Here is an 18,283-nt window from a genome sequence, read left to right on the forward strand (position 1 = left end):
GATGCACTGCCAATTTAACAGTTTACGTCAGAACTTCTAATTTGAATCAAAGAAAGTTTAATATCGTTTTTTTTTAATGTCAATCATTGGGATGGCCAACTCGGTTACTGATTACCATAATTGCCTTTTGTTTATTTAGTCTTAAGGGATTAAAATCGGGATAATATATAAAATGTCCGGCTGGCTAAAAATAATTTTGGAAGCCCTGATCCAGACCCTCATGTCTCTGTTCTTACCCATTGTTTTTGACCAAGATTAGACATAGTTGGATTTTACTTACCGTATATTGTTAAAAGAAATTATTTTTGTTGTGCACTTCTTTTTTTGAGCTACATACCAAAGTGCATCTAAGTAATGGCCTGATTTCTTGTACTCTGATGAACGTCATTTTAAAGAGATTAAATGTGCTGGGCTTTGTATCACTATATAAGTAAATTGTATTTGAATGCAAGATAAAAAAATTGCAACCATGAACAATAATTTAGAAAGTTGTTATCCTTAACATAAATTCAGAGAAATCGTTCTGGTGCACTGAATTTTGGTGAAGTTGTAAAAGGATGGAATGAAATTAAAGCTTACAAGGTTATATTTACATCATTATGTACAGTAGTTGTGTATCTATGATTAACATTTACAGGACAAGAAATGTGAAAAAAATCCTGTTGACTGTCGTTTCATTATTATTCATTGGGTTCTAATTTTTGAAGATGGATGAAGTACAAATTCAAATGTTCAACTGCAAAAAATTCCTGTAGGCTTGTATAATTTTTTTTAAAACCATATCCTAGTATCCCATAAAGTACAAATCAACAAAAATTGGTACTCTAAAAAAATAAGTAAATCTACTGTAATATAAAAGGTGCTGTGATAGCGATTGAGACAACTATATATCCATCAAGCACTAAGGGACGAGAAACTGGATATCTACACATCTACAGGTTACTAACTGCCTCTAAAATACCAAAACATAAGATTTACTATCAAAGACATTGGGTTAATCAAAAGCATAATTTAAAGAGTCAGAGTGAACATAATAGAGCCTATCCCCTGATGGTAATGGCAAACACTAGTTTCTGTACAAACACCTTTAGTATATGGTAGTGTTAAATATCCCCTGATGGTAATGGCAAACACTGGTTTCTGTACAAGCACCTTTAGTATGTGGTAGTGTTAAACATACTGGTGAGTGCTGAATGCTTTTTCTTAACCTTGAACAGTGAATTTACAATAAATTCAAATATCAGTATTTTTATGGTAAAATATTCACTGGATTTGTATAAATGGAAAAGAACCTATAAAAAAACACAATAAGGAAAGTTTGAGATGTTTAATGGTAACCAAAACACAAAATTGAAATTCATGATCTGTTTGAGTTGTGACCTCCATAGCTATAAAGATCAGAACTACAACTCTCGAGTGCATTGAACAAAATCTATCTCCATTTGTTGCACATCTTACCCCTATTCACTGACAGGAAAAAATTATACAAATTTTTGGAATTGAGCACATGGAACCTTTATATTCAATTTCAAAATTATCTGGACTTGTTCCTTATTTTTCTTTCATTGAAAAATTAGAATCTGTTACATTAGTGCATGATTTATGAATAGGATTCATATATGAGGGAGGTTGAAATTATGTATAGATGGTATTTTATTTTTACAGAAAATATTTGAGCAGTTTGACAAGGATGGGACTGCCAGTGTAGATACATATGAACTAAGCAAACTTTTCAGTGCTTTAGGTAGGTTTTCATCAGTGTATTATTATGCATGCATTTTTATATAGATAATGGAACTATTTTTTTTATACTGATATGCTATATTAGTCAAAGTAGATATGCTATATCCTTTCTTTTCAAATTATCACATAATTATCTTTATCCTCAAACCTTTTGATAGGTTTCCTCATTATATTTTTACCCTAAGTTATTCTGATAGTCACACTTTTTGTCGTTTAAAACAATTTTCGTTTCCTGTCCCAATATTGAAATTGAAATTAATTTTCATTAAAATGTATTTAAAAAAGGAGGAGACAATGTGAAAATATTAAAATAAATGTCAATAATAAAATGTATTATACCATTGTGTAATAATTAAATAATCCAGGTCCATATGTAGGTGCTGGTAAGTGAATTATTTTTCTGTTGTTAGCAAGCATGGATGTACAAGTATTCTAGACATATTGTACAACATAGGCACACTTAGGATGCTTGACATTGCTTTCAGTTGTTGATAGATCTGTGTTAATTAATTATAGTTTTGTAAAATACAGAGTATATATTCAAATCTTCAGCTTATCAATATGCAATAACAATATTAAAAGTATTTATGCACCAGAATATCTTATTTTTCTTATAAACATGATAAAGTTCTAAATGTTATTTAAAAGTTATCCACCTGCTTGAAATGGAATGAAATTTGCAAGTTTTATATCTATAAATGATATGTATACCTATATCAGTTTCGGTTTGCATAACAGTGAAATTATTAACTTTGAAATAGAAAACCCAACTCCTATCTTTATACTAAAATGTTATATAATATTTATTTAGATGTATTTGAAATCTTCAAGAGTTTTCCCACTTCCTTCACTAATTTTAATAAAAGATTTTAATTAGATGTTTACCTGATTGGCTTGCAAGTTCACTGCACTTTTCAAACTTCAAATTATTCACCTTCTCTGTCCTGCCTTTCATTCTTCGGACTTCCAATTGCCCAACAAACATTTCAGTCACACTTTTATCAAGTACTACATATAACAGAAAGGCTTAATATTTGGTCAGCAGCTTTGCAGGGATGAGTTGTAACATGTGAGCACTTTTCACATCTGTCAGACACCTACTTCATATTTGGTTATACATGTACTAAGAATTTTTCAAAAGGTTGAATGAACTTATAATTTTTGTCACACTTTTTTCAAGTACTAATGAACAGAATGATTTCATATTTAGTCAGCTGCGTATCAGTGATGATTTGTAAGGTGTGAGGGCTTTTCGATCTGTCAGACACCTTCTTCATGTTTTCCAATACATTGAATTAAGAGTGGGGGTATGCTCATCACAACAATGTGTGCATTCTAATGTTAGTTTAGGTTTTGATTTTAGTTCTTTTTGAAGGTGTAAATTTGGATTTTGGAGCAAATAAAAAGAATATTTTAAAACAATTTCTTCGGGAACAGACATCAAGAAATGAATTGTGATCAATATTTTTCCTTTTTTAGGGGTTAATATATTTGATAAATGAATTCGCCATTTCAGAATCTAATGCATTCTGGGTAATATTTTCAAAAGCATACACCAAAACATTGTGATTGGTTTAAAATATTCTAAACAATGGAAATTCAACCAAGGACGTAACCTGGTTTTCATTTTGGTGTACGAACAATGAAATTACCCATAGTCCTTTAGATTATGAAAAGGCGAATTGGTGAGTGGTATCTTTTCAAGATTTTTTTTTAAGTAAAGAGGATGAAATTTATTTGTTGGATACATATTAAAGAATGGTTGAACTTTTCTTTTTAAAAATGCAGAGAACTAAAGCAAATTTGTGTTGCCTTGAATTTTTCTTCATTTTAATTATTAATTTGTTGTAGATAATACATTGATCTAGTATACATCTTTTCCAGCTTTTAAACATTTATATTACTTCCGTTTTAGGTTTTACTGTAAACAGACAGGTACAGATCGCCATTGTACGTCGCTATGGAAACAGGAACAATAAAATCAGACTGACAGATTTTTTGATAGTGATCTTTAAACTCACATTAATGTTTGGTAAATATCTTTTAGTTTATACATATTTTATTGTTCATAAACTATACAAATGGATGAGACATAAGTTTTATAACTTTGTAATGTCTTTTTCTGGTAAATATATCTTTTGATCTCCTTTAATTCACATTTTCATTAAAGATTAATGAAACTAGATTACAGTTAATCTTACTGGGTCTTTTAAGTGATGACGTTTCACATTTTGTCCCTGACTGAGCCAAACTTAAAGAACTGAGTCAGATTTTTAGGTCTTCTGTGAAGCAAACATCTAAACATATCAAAGCAGATTGGCCTAACGGGTAATTATAACGACTTGTAGATTTGTTGATTTCAGACCAAGTAATGTAGATATTTTTATTTTCAAAACAAATACTGTTACACAGTATGGTATTCTATATTGTATAACCATTGTAAATGGGTTTAAATGTAAATAGAATTGTATGTATTCATTAAGTCCATTAATCCAGTTTTAGGAGTTGACCAAAAAGACAGTAAATTCTTGCAATTATGTTCTTTTCAAGGATGTAGCAGAAATAAATGTAAAAAGTTTTTGAAAGAGTTTTTTTTTAATCCTCTTTCTTTAAAATAAAATTGCAGTTTTATTGTATAAACATATTTTCTATACAGGTATCTCATCTTTAATGCACCCCCTTGACAGTAGTATTCTATTTAAAGCACCTCAAAATGTATACATAAATAAAAAGATAAGTACTTCATCAAAAAGACAGGAATCCAACCATACACAAGTTAGAAGAAAAATGAACATCTATACATTATCATATAACCTTTTAAAACTAAATACTATATTGAAAGCTTTTGGTTATATATGAGTCATAAATTCTGAAACATTCATTGTTTTTTTTGTTATGCATGTTGCATTGCCTGCATTTGAGTCAAGTATTTAATGAGTATGTTTTTGCTTGAAGATTATCAAATGAAACCTTTGTATTGTAGAAATTCACTTATTTCAACATATTTTTATTTTATTGTAGAGCTATTTAAGGAACAGCAGTTGAAAACCGGTGGTAATAATGATGCTGCTTCATTCACCTTAAATGAAGTAAGTTTCAATGTTAAAAAATTCAGATAAAAGTGATGAAAATTCAATCTTGCTAGCACTTGTCCACTTATTCAATCAAAATTAAAATATTTATCTATTCTACAAAAGGGTAAGTCCCTTGTTACAAATGTTAACCTACCTTTGTTGTACTTAAACTAAAATCGTGAAATTTGAAATCGTAAATTCCTTCCTGAGCAGCTTTAAATTGAAGATTTTTCTTGATTCTTTTAATAAGTGTGATTTTCAATTAGTTTCATAAACCAGTGAGTGTTTACATAATTATTTAAAAACAAAGGAATTGCAGAAGCAACAAATACTTGAAGAAATATCTTTTCTCTTTTTCAGTATCTCTACTACACAATGTACTGCTGACCAACTGACAGACCACATCAGAAATCCTAGAAGCTAACTCTACGAATAACATTACAATGAATTTTTTTTGTACAATGACATTTTCTAGAAATGGCAGCAAGTTTTAAGCTTATTTTTTTACAGCCTGTCTGTGTGTGTTATTGTCATCACTTAGTATCCATTGTTACATCTTACATAGATTCTTAAAACTCTTCTCCAGACTCTTGGTCTATTTAAGACTACTGCGTGTCCCAGATACCTCATAAAGTATTTTTTTAAAGAAAAAAGCTAACATTTGATTTCGGTTTATGTATACCTAAGAATAAGATTCTTGGTATTTTTGATGCAAACAAAATGGAGGAAAATAGTTTTTCAAGGAAAGAAATTTTATTTTCTTTTAGTTATGCTTTTATCTTGTATTTTGTTGTAAATACAATGCACCTTTCCGTGTAACAGTTTTTACCGTGGACCAATTAGGCTATTTCCTCACTTTTTATCTTTCATTTACTTCTTCGGCTTTTTGAAAATCTTCTTGATTCATTGCCAAGGATTTTGATCAAATGAATTATTCTTAAGGTATTCCTTACCAACATTATATATATTAAACTGCCCTCTTACCAGTGCTCTTAAACTGTCATTACCATCAATAGTACATGCCATGGGTGAAACCTTTACAATGACTGGACAGTGGTCTGATGTCCATAAAACTTGATAGGATTTTATTCTTGGTATTTATGTTCATTGATCTGTTGGTCTATCATCGAAGAGTATTTGAGTGTTACAGGCTCATTAAAACCTTTTAGAATCTCTTTATCCTGCTTATACAATGTATTATTATATTAAATTTTTGTCACAATTTTAATTTCTGCAATAATGAATGTAGCAATAGGTGTAACTTTTAAATGAAATACAATGAATTTTCATTGAATATTTTATATGCATGATTTATAAAGGGAATGTACATTTATTTGTCAAATTTTTATTTTCTTTTTTAATTAAAGTATGTTATTGTTTTGTCTTGCAGATTTATTATTCAAGCAGGCATAGCTTAGCAACACATTGAGTTTGATGAAACATTCACATATACTTTCCTACACAATGCCATTGTCCACTACCTTTTCTATTATTAATTAAAACATACTTTTGGGATTAACATAGCAAACCATCTTTGCTAGCCAAGGGTTAAGTTCAGCCCCTGGGAAGAGGAGTTGACAGGATCATAACACTTGGCTAGCAAAAGATGTAGAAAACCATAGGGGTAGGTATTTTGTATCTGTAACTCCAACTAACCAAATGACTAGATTTATATGAAACATTCATAGAATCTGTCTTAAACAAGAATGCACATGTTGTCGTGCTAGACATACACAATTTCATAATCTAAAGTATCAGAAAACAGGGAGTAGGTGTCTGACAAGATCTGAAAAACACACACACCTTACAATTCATCACTGTAGAGCTCCTGACCAAATATGAAGTCTCTCTGTTTAGCAGTATGAGAGAAAATAAAATGCTCCGCTGGGCGCAGCTTGATACGACCGCAGAGGTCGAACCTTGAACAGTTGGGGCAAGTATGGACACAACATTCAAGCTTGATACAGCTCTGAATTTGGATTGTGATTAAATATTTGACACAGCATAGGTTTCTGACACAGAATGAATGTGGTCTAAGAACTTAAATTTTTTTAATTTACCTATTATGGTCCAATATCCAAAATCTAAATACATGGTTAGAGTCAGCATATCAAAGAATCCAAAGAATTCAATTTTTGATGAAATCAAACAAAGTTTAATTTTGGACCCTTTTGAGCTCAATGTGGACCAATTTGATAACGGGGCCCAAAAATCAAAATACATGGTTAGATTCAGCATATCAAAGAACCCCATATATTCAATTTTTGTTGAAATCAAACAAAGTTTAATTTTGGACCCCAACTTGGACCAACTTGAAAACTGGACCCATAATCAAAAATCAAAACACATGTTTAGATTCAGCATATCAAAGAACCCCAAGAATTCAATTTTTGTTAAAATCAAACTAAGTTTAATTTTGGACCCTTTGGACCTTAATGTAGACCAATTTAAAAAACGGGACCCAAAACTAAAAATAGAAATACACGGTTAGATTTGGCATATCAAAGAACCCCAATAATTCAATTTTTGCTGAAATAAAACAAAGTTTAATTTTGGACCCTTTGGACCTCAATATGAACCAATTTGATAGTGGGGCCCACAAATAAAAAATCTAAATACATGGTTAGATTCAGCATATCAAAGAACCCCATATATTCAATTTTTGTTAAAATCAAACTAAGTTAAATTTTGGACCCTTTGGACCTCAATGTAGACCAATTTGATAACGGGGCCCAAAAATCAAAATACATGGTTAGATTCAGCATATCAAAGAACCCCATATATTCAATTTTTGTTAAAATCAAACTTAGTTTAATTTTGGACCCTTTGGACCTTAATGTAGACCAATTTAAAAAACGAGACCCAAAGTTAAAAATCTAAATACACGGTTAGATTTGGCATATCAAAGAACCCCAATAATTCAATTTTTGATGAAATAAAACAAAGTTTAATTTTGGACCCTTTTGACCTCAATATGAACCAATTTGATAGCGGGGCCCACAAATAAAAAATCTAAATACATGGTTAGATTCAGCATATCAAAGAACCCCATATATTCAATTTTTGTTGAAATCAAACAAAGTTTAATTTTGGACTCCAACTTGGACCAACTTGAAAACTGGACCCATAATCAAAAATCTAAACACATGTTTAGATTCAGCATATCAAAGAACCCCAAGAATTCAATTTTTGTTAAAATCAAACTAAGTTTAGTTTTGGACCCTTTGGACCTTAATGTAGACCAATTTGAAAACTGGACCCAAAATTAAAAATCTAAATACAGGGTCAGATTTGGCATAACAAATAAATAAATGTGGTCAAAGATTTTACAAATCTAATGTGCCATACTGTGCAATTAAAGATTACTTCTTGAAATTTTTCAATATTTGAAATTTGAAAAAAAAATAATATTTGAAGAATAATTCTTTTTAATTTCTGAAATCTGAAATGAGAAAAAATTGACCCCCCACAATTTCTTTTTATCCCCCCCCCTCAATTCTTTCCCTCAAGATATGGTCATAATCTAAATTCAAATTTCCAATGGAATTTGCAACCATAATTACCCATTTAAATTTACCATAGTGCTAACTTAATTTATTTTAAAAAAGAATTTAAAGTATGGTGTCAAATCTTTCATATGGATTTTTTTGTAAAAAAAAAAAAGATGCAACATTTGCAGATATTTTTACTGGTCTTCCTTTATAAATATGCATTTCTTTAAACATAATTTAAAAGCAGTGTAAGGGAAGTAATCAAAGGGTTGTATGTGGATTACCTCCCTTACACTGTTTTAAATTGTCTTAATTGTTCATTAACCATTACTTTATACATAGTTTAAAAGCAGTGTAAGGGAGGTAATTCAAATGATGTATTTGATTTATCTCCCTTACACTGCTTTAAATTATGTTTTGTACTAAAGTATTTGTCCATATAAAAATGCTTGTTTTTTGCCCCTTTTATGGCCCCTAATTCCTAAAATTTTGAGGCAATTACCCCCAAAATCAATCCCAGCATTCCCTTTGTGATATGGAACCTTGTGGTACAATGTCAGAGAGATCCATACACTAACACACAAGTTATGTCTGGAAGTTACAAAAATGCTTATTTTTGGCCCCTAATTCCTTAACTGTTGGTACCATAACCCCCAAAATCAATCCCAACCTTCCTTTTGTGGTATTGAACCTTATGTTAAAATTTCATAGAGATCCATTCACTTAAACTAAAGTTAGAGTGCGAAAACCAGTGTGTCTTCGGACGACGACAACGACGACGACGCCAACATCATACCAATATAAGATCGCAAAAATTTTTTTGCGGTCGTATAAAAATTAAGATTAATTCTTCACATAGAACTGAGTACAAGACTGATTTTTTGTTTTAGAAATTTCCTCTTTAACTAACTTCTCATAGTGGTGTTAAATACTGATAGATTGATTATTGCTTGCTTAACATACAGTGGCATATATTTCATGCATATTTAGGACGAGAATAAATTTACAATTAAAACAATAGGTAAGTCAACTGGGATGAAAAGAGGGAAATTTATGACTGATTTACAAAGAAAATGTGGATTTGTTGGATAGGGGCAGAAATTTTGCAATGCATGGACCCATCAGAGAGATGTTTGAGATCTTTAACATCCAAAGAGTGCGGCATTCACCATTTGTGAGATATCAGATTTAACATCCCTATTTCCACAGGATGTGGCTGTGTATTTATAATCCTGCACAGCTAAAAGGATGCCCACCTTAAGCAAATATTTTACTGCAGGAAGGCAGAGTTCAGAGATTATCATATTTCTATAATCCAGTCAACACTTGGGGTAATTAAATAATGAACCCACATTATGTTTGTACTATGGCAAATAACAATTGTAACATTTTTAGCAACAATTTATTATTACAGCATATTTTGCATAAAACTTTATGAAAATATTTTTTTTTTTCAAAATGAAGAACAAAATAACATTTAAAACAAGTAAAGCTATCATTACAAACTAGCACTGTAACAAATATACAAACTAGAAATACTGTCTTTTCATGTGGTACAGTTTGCCTATTCTGAAGACAAATAGGAATGATAATATACTGTTTACTGGTACAAAATGTTGTTGATTACAAATACAAAAACTATATGTTAAGCCATTTAAGATTTTATAAGTCCATGAATCCACAATGTGAATCAAACAAAGGATACCAGAAGCCTGTATGACTCATCTGACTTATAAAAAAATTTCACACAGGCTTCAAAGGAAATGTATTTTGCAAATGATTAGAAAAGATGTTTGCTGTAAAAGTTTATTCAATCTGACCGGTCTTCAGAATAAAATTACAAAAGAATATTGTTTTATATTATAGACAATAATCTCTGGTTGTCCTTGTTATAGAGAGTATAATCCTTGTGAAAAAACAAAATTGTGCTATTTAATGTCAAAATAAAAATCTTAAATTAACTTGGAAAACTGCATTCAACAACAGTTTTATGATAAAAATTTAATACAAAATATATGCTTTAACATACGTTGCTCATATGCCCTAATTTTATAAATAAATAAAACAAAAAACTAAATATATACAAATATGTATCATATATATTTGATATCAACAATAATAAAAATAGTTCATGACACCTGCTGACTACATACCAGCAAACTCTGAATGAAAATGAACTAGTGTAATAACTTAAATGGATTTAGCCTTTAAAATCAAATAATAAAATGAATAACCTTTCTAGAACTAAGGTACTATTACCCTTCTTCTCTCATTTAATGAAAACATTACCCTTTATTCTAGTCCACTATAATTTAATGTTCCCTTTTCTTCTTCCAATCAAATTATCAATTACATGTACAATCAAAATAAGTTTACAAAAACTCCATGGCTAATAAGCAGTTAACTTGTGAACATACCAACTACTCCTTTATCTACTAAACATTTAATCCAGGGCAATTGTCAACATACCAGCTACTCCTTCCTTCATCTACTTTACATTTAATCCAGGATAATAAGAGACATTTTAAACAGCTGAATCTTTGAACATATTTTTTTTGATGCAATGCTATTTGAACTGAAAAAAGAATATTGATATCACAAAGTTATTGGATAAACTGAAATGTTTTCCTGTTTAAGATGGGTCTGCCAAGCACTGTTAATTGCAAGGCATGAACATATTTCATATTATAAAATGGCATGCTGTAACATCAAACGAATAAAGCCATGGTAAAATACCCAACAATGACCACCACAAACAATGACCTCACAAGTTTGGGAATTGTCCATTGCAAAGTGAAAGCAGATTACTTTTTACATGTAGCTGAAAAATTTATGGAAACTTGTGCTTTGTATTTCATTTTACAATAGAATAGGTCTTGGTGAAGCAATTTCATATCTCAATCTAATATGCTAAGCTTATTGTAAAATTTGTTTAACACATGTATAAACAAGAATGTGTCCATAGTACACAGATGCCCCACTCGCACTATCATTTTCTATGTTCAGTGAACCGTGAAATTGGGGTCAAAACTCTAATTTGGCATTAAAATTAGAAAGATCATATCATAGGGAACATGTATACTAAATTTCAAGTTGATTGGACTTCAACTTCATCAAAAACTACCTTGACCAAAAACTTTAACCTGAAGCAGGACAGACGGACTGATGAACGGACAGACGAACGGACGCACAGACCGAAAAACATAATGCCCCTAGGTGGGGCATAAAAATTTCCTTGCAGACTGGCCTACCCATGGATTATGTTTGTCTACTAATCCCTGATTTAAATACCCTGCTTTTTTCCTCAACCATCTGGATGATTTTCTGATTTATGAAAATTGAAAATTCAGGTATAGAAAAAAAAAAAAGCATGGACTTCTCAAACATAATGAAAAGAAAATAATGAAATGAATAATCTTTTCAAAATGTTTTACATTTATGAGATGAAAAGTATTTCAAATATTAAAAAATGAATTGCTTTCAAAATATATTGAACACACATTACGGAAATGAAAAACATAGCAAGAATATGGACGGATGTGAAATAAAATACTGAAATATAAACTTCATCTTTGTAGCAGGTAATTATGCTAGTGAGAGACAAAAAACCTATTCTTAAATTATTCACCTCATCAGCTTTGGAATGAAATGTATGAGCTTTAATGGAAATGGTCTACATACATGATTCTTAAATGAAAATGACAACTAATATATACCTGCATTCATTCTTTGTTCCTCTATTCCTAACATTACTTGATCCCTTATAACAGAAATCAATGAACATTTTCACAGCAGTATTTGACTTCAAAACGACTGATATACAGAATTTATCACACTCTATTTGCTAGAATTTATTTTTAAATTCATGGTTTTCTTATACCATCACTAAATAATACCCACCAAAGTTTAAAAATCAATATGTGACACTCTACTGCTGTAAAAATATCATAAGATTTCCTTGTTGTGTGGTACATGGCACAAGACACTAAAGACAATTAAAATGGCACTCCTTCTTACATTTTCGATGTCAAGTTTGCATTATGATGTTTTGCTAGTATTTTTTATTACCTGTGTACAAGTAATGGCCCAATATGAAATAATTTTCAAATGGAATTCAATTCAATTGTAACTATATATATGCATTTTAGCAAATGACCTTAGGTTAAGTCACTATATTTATTAAATAAATAGTTAATCTGTCAGTTGTTTAAAAGGATATCCTTTTTCTTGGTACATATATTTGACTAGCAGTTTAAAAATCAACACATCATATTCAGATAACTCTCTCTCAATCTGAAATCCCATCTTGCATGTTTAAATTCATTTACAAAAGAAAATAACATCAAAAGAAACAAAAACAACCTTACAAGTTACAGAGACAATCAAAAGCATTATATTGTTTTCACTAATATTTGTTCCCTTTAGTTGTGCAATGTAAGAAGTGCTTTCATTTAAGTACCCAATCACACCATTTTCAGCCTGTGCCCAAAAACCTTAATATGTACTAGCCAGAAAGCTCTTTTCAAGAAATCACTTTTATATTTCTTATAAATTTTTTAAAAATTTTCCATTAGCTCAAGCAAATGCATACTATTCATAGTCCTAGGGCTAGTGGTTTTTGGCACAAACTGCATCTTTGTTTGGCTATAACACATGAATATTAAAGCTTATATACTCTGTAAACTACAAACTAAAATCTTTCTTTTATATGCAGTTGACAATTGATTAAATACGGGTTATACACAGTTCTTAGCTGCCTACAACAAAACAATCACAGCCTTCATGTAACAAATTCATATCACACAATAACTTTTATTTGTGCCCAATCACATTTGTCTCCAAAATAACCAATCTTAAACAATCAGCATCCCTTAATGATCATCATATACAACATTATCATGCACTTGAAAAATACAATTATTTTTCTTAAAAAGGGGGACCCCATATTACCATTGCCTTAAAGATGTTCATTGCTCTTGTTTTTAACTTTTTGTCAGATATTTGGAATCCACTGGTTTTATCCATATAGTGCAATAAAAACATGTGCCCGCTAATCCTCACTTTCCTTTTCATAGTTTTATTACATATAGTTATATAGTTTTAAAAAGTCATTTTTGAAAATCATATAAAATCTTTGTTATTTTTTTCATAGTTTTTGAAAGAAAAAAGGTATCAATGCTAAATGTATGAAAAATCTAGAGAGAATCATTTCCCGCCAAATTTTCATTGGTTTATATCTCAAAAACAAGAATACGGACCTATAATTTTTTTCTGATTTTTGAATTCCGTTATTTATATTCTAATTATTTATAGCACCCGTTAAAAAGGTTGTTATTTTGAAACAGAGCAGCAGACATCTTTAAATTTCATAAATAATATTTAAAAAAACGTTCAATAGTGAAGAAATATTGCTTCTGTAAGGATAATAATGAAATTATTACAGTGCCTGATTGTTAAAGCAGACAAAGATATTCTCATTAAATAAGTTTCCCTTGTTTACTAATTCTTTTGGCCAAATGGAATCAATTAAAAATACATCACTAAGGTCTTATTTCCTTACACGTCACCTTTTATAAAATAAAATCTTGTTGATGTACTGGCTATGATATATAGTGGGTGTGTGATACATATTCATCTGACATAAAGCACCATTACATTTTTCAAATTACATTTAAACACATTAACAACCTTACCAAAAGATTCCCTGTATCTTTCAACTTCATATAAATTCCCCAACATTATTGATTATATTTCATCAAACACAGGCTACATAATTTACTGAAACATTTTTCTCAGATTTTTTTGTTCATGTTTGAAGTGGACTCAGGAAAACGTTATAGTAAACATTCACTGCAGATAAACAGACCTATTGCAAAGTTAAGATAAAACAAAACTTGATAAAAATAGCCACATTTCAAAAATATTTTTGGCATAAAAATACAAGAATCTATTTTCTCCTCTTCCTTAATGATGCTACAAATCTAATGATAAAAATATACCATTTTACATGTAAATAAAAATGTTAACATATATATATATATATATATGGATCCAAAGATTAGATATTGCCTGAATAGATTACGATGCCTACAAATTTCTTTCTTTAAACACTATTTTCCTTAAATTACAATATCACAGCTAAGTGTAAACAATTTGCCGACTCATACAAACATCTCGTCAAAATAAAACTTCCTTGGCTATTTTTCAAAGCAATGTTGATATATATATATAATGTCTTTCTGTATCTCTGATATCATATCAAAATGTGCACTATTCTGACAGATCTGATAATAATGTGTCACTAGCATTTACAAATGTTTCCAACAATGATCGATACTAATACTTCTAACACTGAGTAAACAAGATGAGAACACTTTTACAAATGACTTTGGTCAAATGAGAATCTCATCATCAAAGTTTCCAATATAACATTTGTATCCTTTGTGTTGAATTGTACATAACAGACTTGTGTCACGTGTAACTGGAACATTAATGCCATTAATCCTACTACAACTAGCGTTAAAGGTAATGCTATAAATCTGATGAGGGTTGGTATTTTGATATGAGTGCATCCAGCAGTTTTAATTTGGCTTTGATTTGCTGAAAAAAAGAATTGATTATCATGTATTTATTTTTATTCTTTATCAAGTGAATGATGAAAAGTTAAAAAAGGAATGTTTTAAATTTAACCTCAGAAATCAATTGATTACTTGTAATTTTACAGAAAAGAAAACAAGTTACTTAAAAATTTGTAAAAGGTTCCATGAATACCAATGTCATGGAACCCATTGTAATGGAACCCTATGTCATGGAACCCTATGTCTTGCCTGTGTTCACTGTAATTAGTGTTATATTGGGATGTTTATCATTTGTAATTTTTCCTATATTTCATTTTTAAGGAAAATTTTAAATGGGTAAGGATTACCAATTCTAAAAATATGGACTTCAGATGCTTTCTCTTAAATATGTAGCAGCTTCAGTCCAAGTTTCTTAAAATTCAATGAAGGTTTGATAAGGTTATTTATATGTAAAAAAAACCTTGACTGCAGATTGTGGCTGTTGATACTGAAATAGCTTCTGTCCTAGTTTCGTAAATTTCTTGAATGTCTGATTTATTGATATCTTTAAAAAAACCTTTATCTACAGACTGAATTTAAATGTTGCCGACATTGATTATGATGGAATCTAGGAGTGCTATATATATATACACACGACTGACAGGCTAGACAGACTGGACAAAACAAAAATACCCTAAATCTTTTACACTAATTTATGTACTTAATCAGGTATTTCCAAGTGTAATGGTTTCTCAATTAAAAGATGTACTGTTATAGATGAAAACTAACTTTATACTCATGATATTCTGACTGTAGAGGTTCTCTATCATCTCTCTGTACTTTTCTGAAATGAAAAGAAAACCAGTCCAATAGAAATGAATTCATAAAATTAAACTAGTGAAAAAAATAATCTTTTTACAGTTTTTGATATACAGTTTTTTTTGTACGGTGATGTTCCTTTGGCTCCATCTTACAGTGTTTATATATCACAACTCGTTCGCTATGCCCGTGTCTGTAGTGACATTTTAGATTTCAATGGATGTAATCTATGTATTACTGGTAAATTATCGTCATGAATTTCGTTACCACAAATTACTAAAAACATTTATCAAAGACATGGTTTGGATGTTTGGCTGTACCTGTAGAAAACTTATTTCAAACGGGATAGTTCATCCTAATTTTTACAGAGATATTGTTCACCCAGTCTGGAAATTTAGATTTGATCCTCAAAAACTTATCGATCCTTTAAACAAACTTATTCTATAAGGTTACCAATTCAACACTGTAGTTAGATCTTTGAATATAGTTTTTATTGGTATAAATATTGATTTTGTTATCAGTAAATTAAAATCAAACTAAATATTATTGTTATATACATATGCACATTCATGGCTCTACAATCTGTCGATACCTGTATATTCAATTGGCATTGAGCAAGGTTGACTCTACAATCTGTCGATACCTGTATATTCAATTGGCCCTGAACAAGGTTATGTTTTTTGCTGACTGTTAATGACTTCTTTACACTAAATCCATTGGATGTTGGATGTGCACTGATTGACATTTTAGTTTTAAATGCATGATTTTTTTTTTATTAGTTGTTATTGGCTTTGAACTAGCTGCAAGTACTCTCAGATCTGTACTAAGGGTCTTTTTTGTTGTGGGGATGTAACAAGAGTGCACCTGTACACCTTACAATCATTCCATACACCAAATATAGAAGACCTATTGCTTATAGTATCTGATATATGGACTTGACCACAAAAACTTAACCTTGTTCACTGATCCATCAAATGAGGTCGAGGTCAGATGAAAACTGTCTGATGGGCATGAGGACCTTGCAAGGTACACACATATTAAATAGAGTTATCCTATTACTCATAATAAGAGAGAAATTAACATTACAAAAAATCTTAACTTTTCTTTTAAGTAGTCACTGAACCATGAAAATGAGGTCAAGGACAATGGACATATGACAGACGGAAACATCATAACATAAGGCATCTTTATACAAAAGTATGAAGCATCCAGGTCTTCCACCATGGAAAATATAAAGCTTTTAAGAAGTTAGCTAACGCCGCCGCAGCCGGATCACTATCCCTATGTCGAGCTCGACAAAAATACCATGTCTCATCCAGTCTGTGTTTTTGTTAGATGTTTTTCTGCTTTGAATCGATCTGATGAGTTAAGCCTTTTCCACTGATTTTTATAGTTTGTTCGTATGTTGTACTGTTACAACACTGTCCTAGGTTAGGGGAGGGTTAACACCAGCAAACTAGTTTAACCCCACCACATTCTATATGTGTCTGTCCCAAGTCAGGAGCCTGTAATTCAGTGGTTGTCGTTTTTTGCTGTATATCATATTTGTTTTTCGTTCTGACATTGTTTCATACATAAATCAGGCCCTCAGTTATACATTTGTCATTTTCGGGGCCGTTTAAAACTTACTATGAGGTATGGATTTTGCTCATTGTTGAAGGCCATACAGTGACCTATAGTTGTTAACTACTATGTCATTTGGTCTCTGGTGGAGAGCAATCATACCACATCTTATATTCATAAAACTTGAATCATGAAATTACATTAGTGTAAAAGTAAACTTTGTGTGATGGACATTCTTGATTTAATTTCGTATGGAATGATGATACACAGAGGGTTAAATAAATGAGGAGCTATGTAAGCTAAAGAAAAAAAAAGAATGTCAACTTCCCCTTAATTTGTTGCAACTTTAGAATTAGCAAAATCTACCAAATAAACCCCTTCAGATTTATGTAAATATACATAGTAAGTAATGTCCACTGCTGCAACATTGACTGCTAGGTAGATGATGCCATCATGGACAAACAATCCACCAGCAGTTATACAAACCCAGTGCTAGTTTCTGTTAAGAGGCTTTACTCATATAATACAGGCATTTTTTCATTCAATCTTTTATCATATATAGCAGTTTTTATTCAATATTTGAAGAAGAACTAGATCAAGTAAAATTGAATGAAATGTTTAGTATGACATACCGCCCCGTCCTCAATATAAAATCTTCCTCAAAATTTCTAAGAAGTCTTCTTAATCTCTTCTTTTCTGATCTTGAGTGTAATAGTTCATCTTGCAGTTGTGACCTTCAAAAATATGAATCATAAATGTAATTACTTGATTACAATTTATAAGTATTACTTTACTTAATTTTGATTTCAAAAAAACTCACAAATTCATATCACTGGTCCTTTATTTGTATAGATGGTAATGTCCATGTTTTGCTATGAGAAAGCATAAAAAATATTTAGGTTAAAAAAACAAAATGGGAGGTTCATAATCAGATTATTTATAAAAGAAGCATTCGTCAAAATTCAAGGAGGTTCAAAATGTTGTTATGTACAGAAGATTCTGTGAAAGTTTCATAAAAATTAAAATCACAGTTGCA

General features: G+C 30.5%; 2 protein-coding genes across 31 annotated transcripts in view; one reads left to right on the forward strand and one right to left on the reverse strand.

Moving 5' to 3' along the window:
• LOC127707756 (calpain-B-like) overlaps window positions 1–6,201 on the forward strand; it is a 43,077-nt gene extending 36,876 nt beyond the window's left edge. For 3 of the 4 annotated variants that reach the window (XM_052212515.1, XM_052212518.1, XM_052212517.1), the window contains 6 exons: window positions 514–582; window positions 1,666–1,744; window positions 2,109–2,126; window positions 3,659–3,775; window positions 4,765–4,832; window positions 5,178–6,201. In XM_052212515.1, coding sequence (XP_052068475.1) covers window positions 514–582; window positions 1,666–1,744; window positions 2,109–2,126; window positions 3,659–3,775; window positions 4,765–4,832; window positions 5,178–5,204 — 378 coding nt within the window. In that variant the 3' untranslated portion in view covers window positions 5,205–6,201. The remainder of the gene's footprint in view (window positions 1–513; window positions 583–1,665; window positions 1,745–2,108; window positions 2,127–3,658; window positions 3,776–4,764; window positions 4,833–5,177) is intronic. The other variant, XM_052212516.1, reaches the window with a different exon arrangement.
• Window positions 6,202–9,696: 3,495 nt separating this feature from the next.
• LOC127707754 (protein FAM13B-like) overlaps window positions 9,697–18,283 on the reverse strand; it is a 77,434-nt gene continuing 68,847 nt past the window's right edge. For all 27 annotated transcript variants that reach the window (XM_052212503.1, XM_052212500.1, XM_052212486.1 and 24 more), the window contains 3 exons: window positions 17,880–17,981; window positions 15,655–15,709; window positions 9,697–14,908 (listed from right to left, as the gene is read on the reverse strand). In XM_052212503.1, coding sequence (XP_052068463.1) covers window positions 14,840–14,908; window positions 15,655–15,709; window positions 17,880–17,981 — 226 coding nt within the window. In that variant the 3' untranslated portion in view covers window positions 9,697–14,839. The remainder of the gene's footprint in view (window positions 14,909–15,654; window positions 15,710–17,879; window positions 17,982–18,283) is intronic.

Source organism: Mytilus californianus, unplaced genomic scaffold (genome assembly GCF_021869535.1).
Source record: "Mytilus californianus isolate M0D057914Y unplaced genomic scaffold, xbMytCali1.0.p SCAF_7, whole genome shotgun sequence".
In the NCBI taxonomy this organism is placed as follows: domain Eukaryota; kingdom Metazoa; phylum Mollusca; class Bivalvia; order Mytilida; family Mytilidae; genus Mytilus; species Mytilus californianus.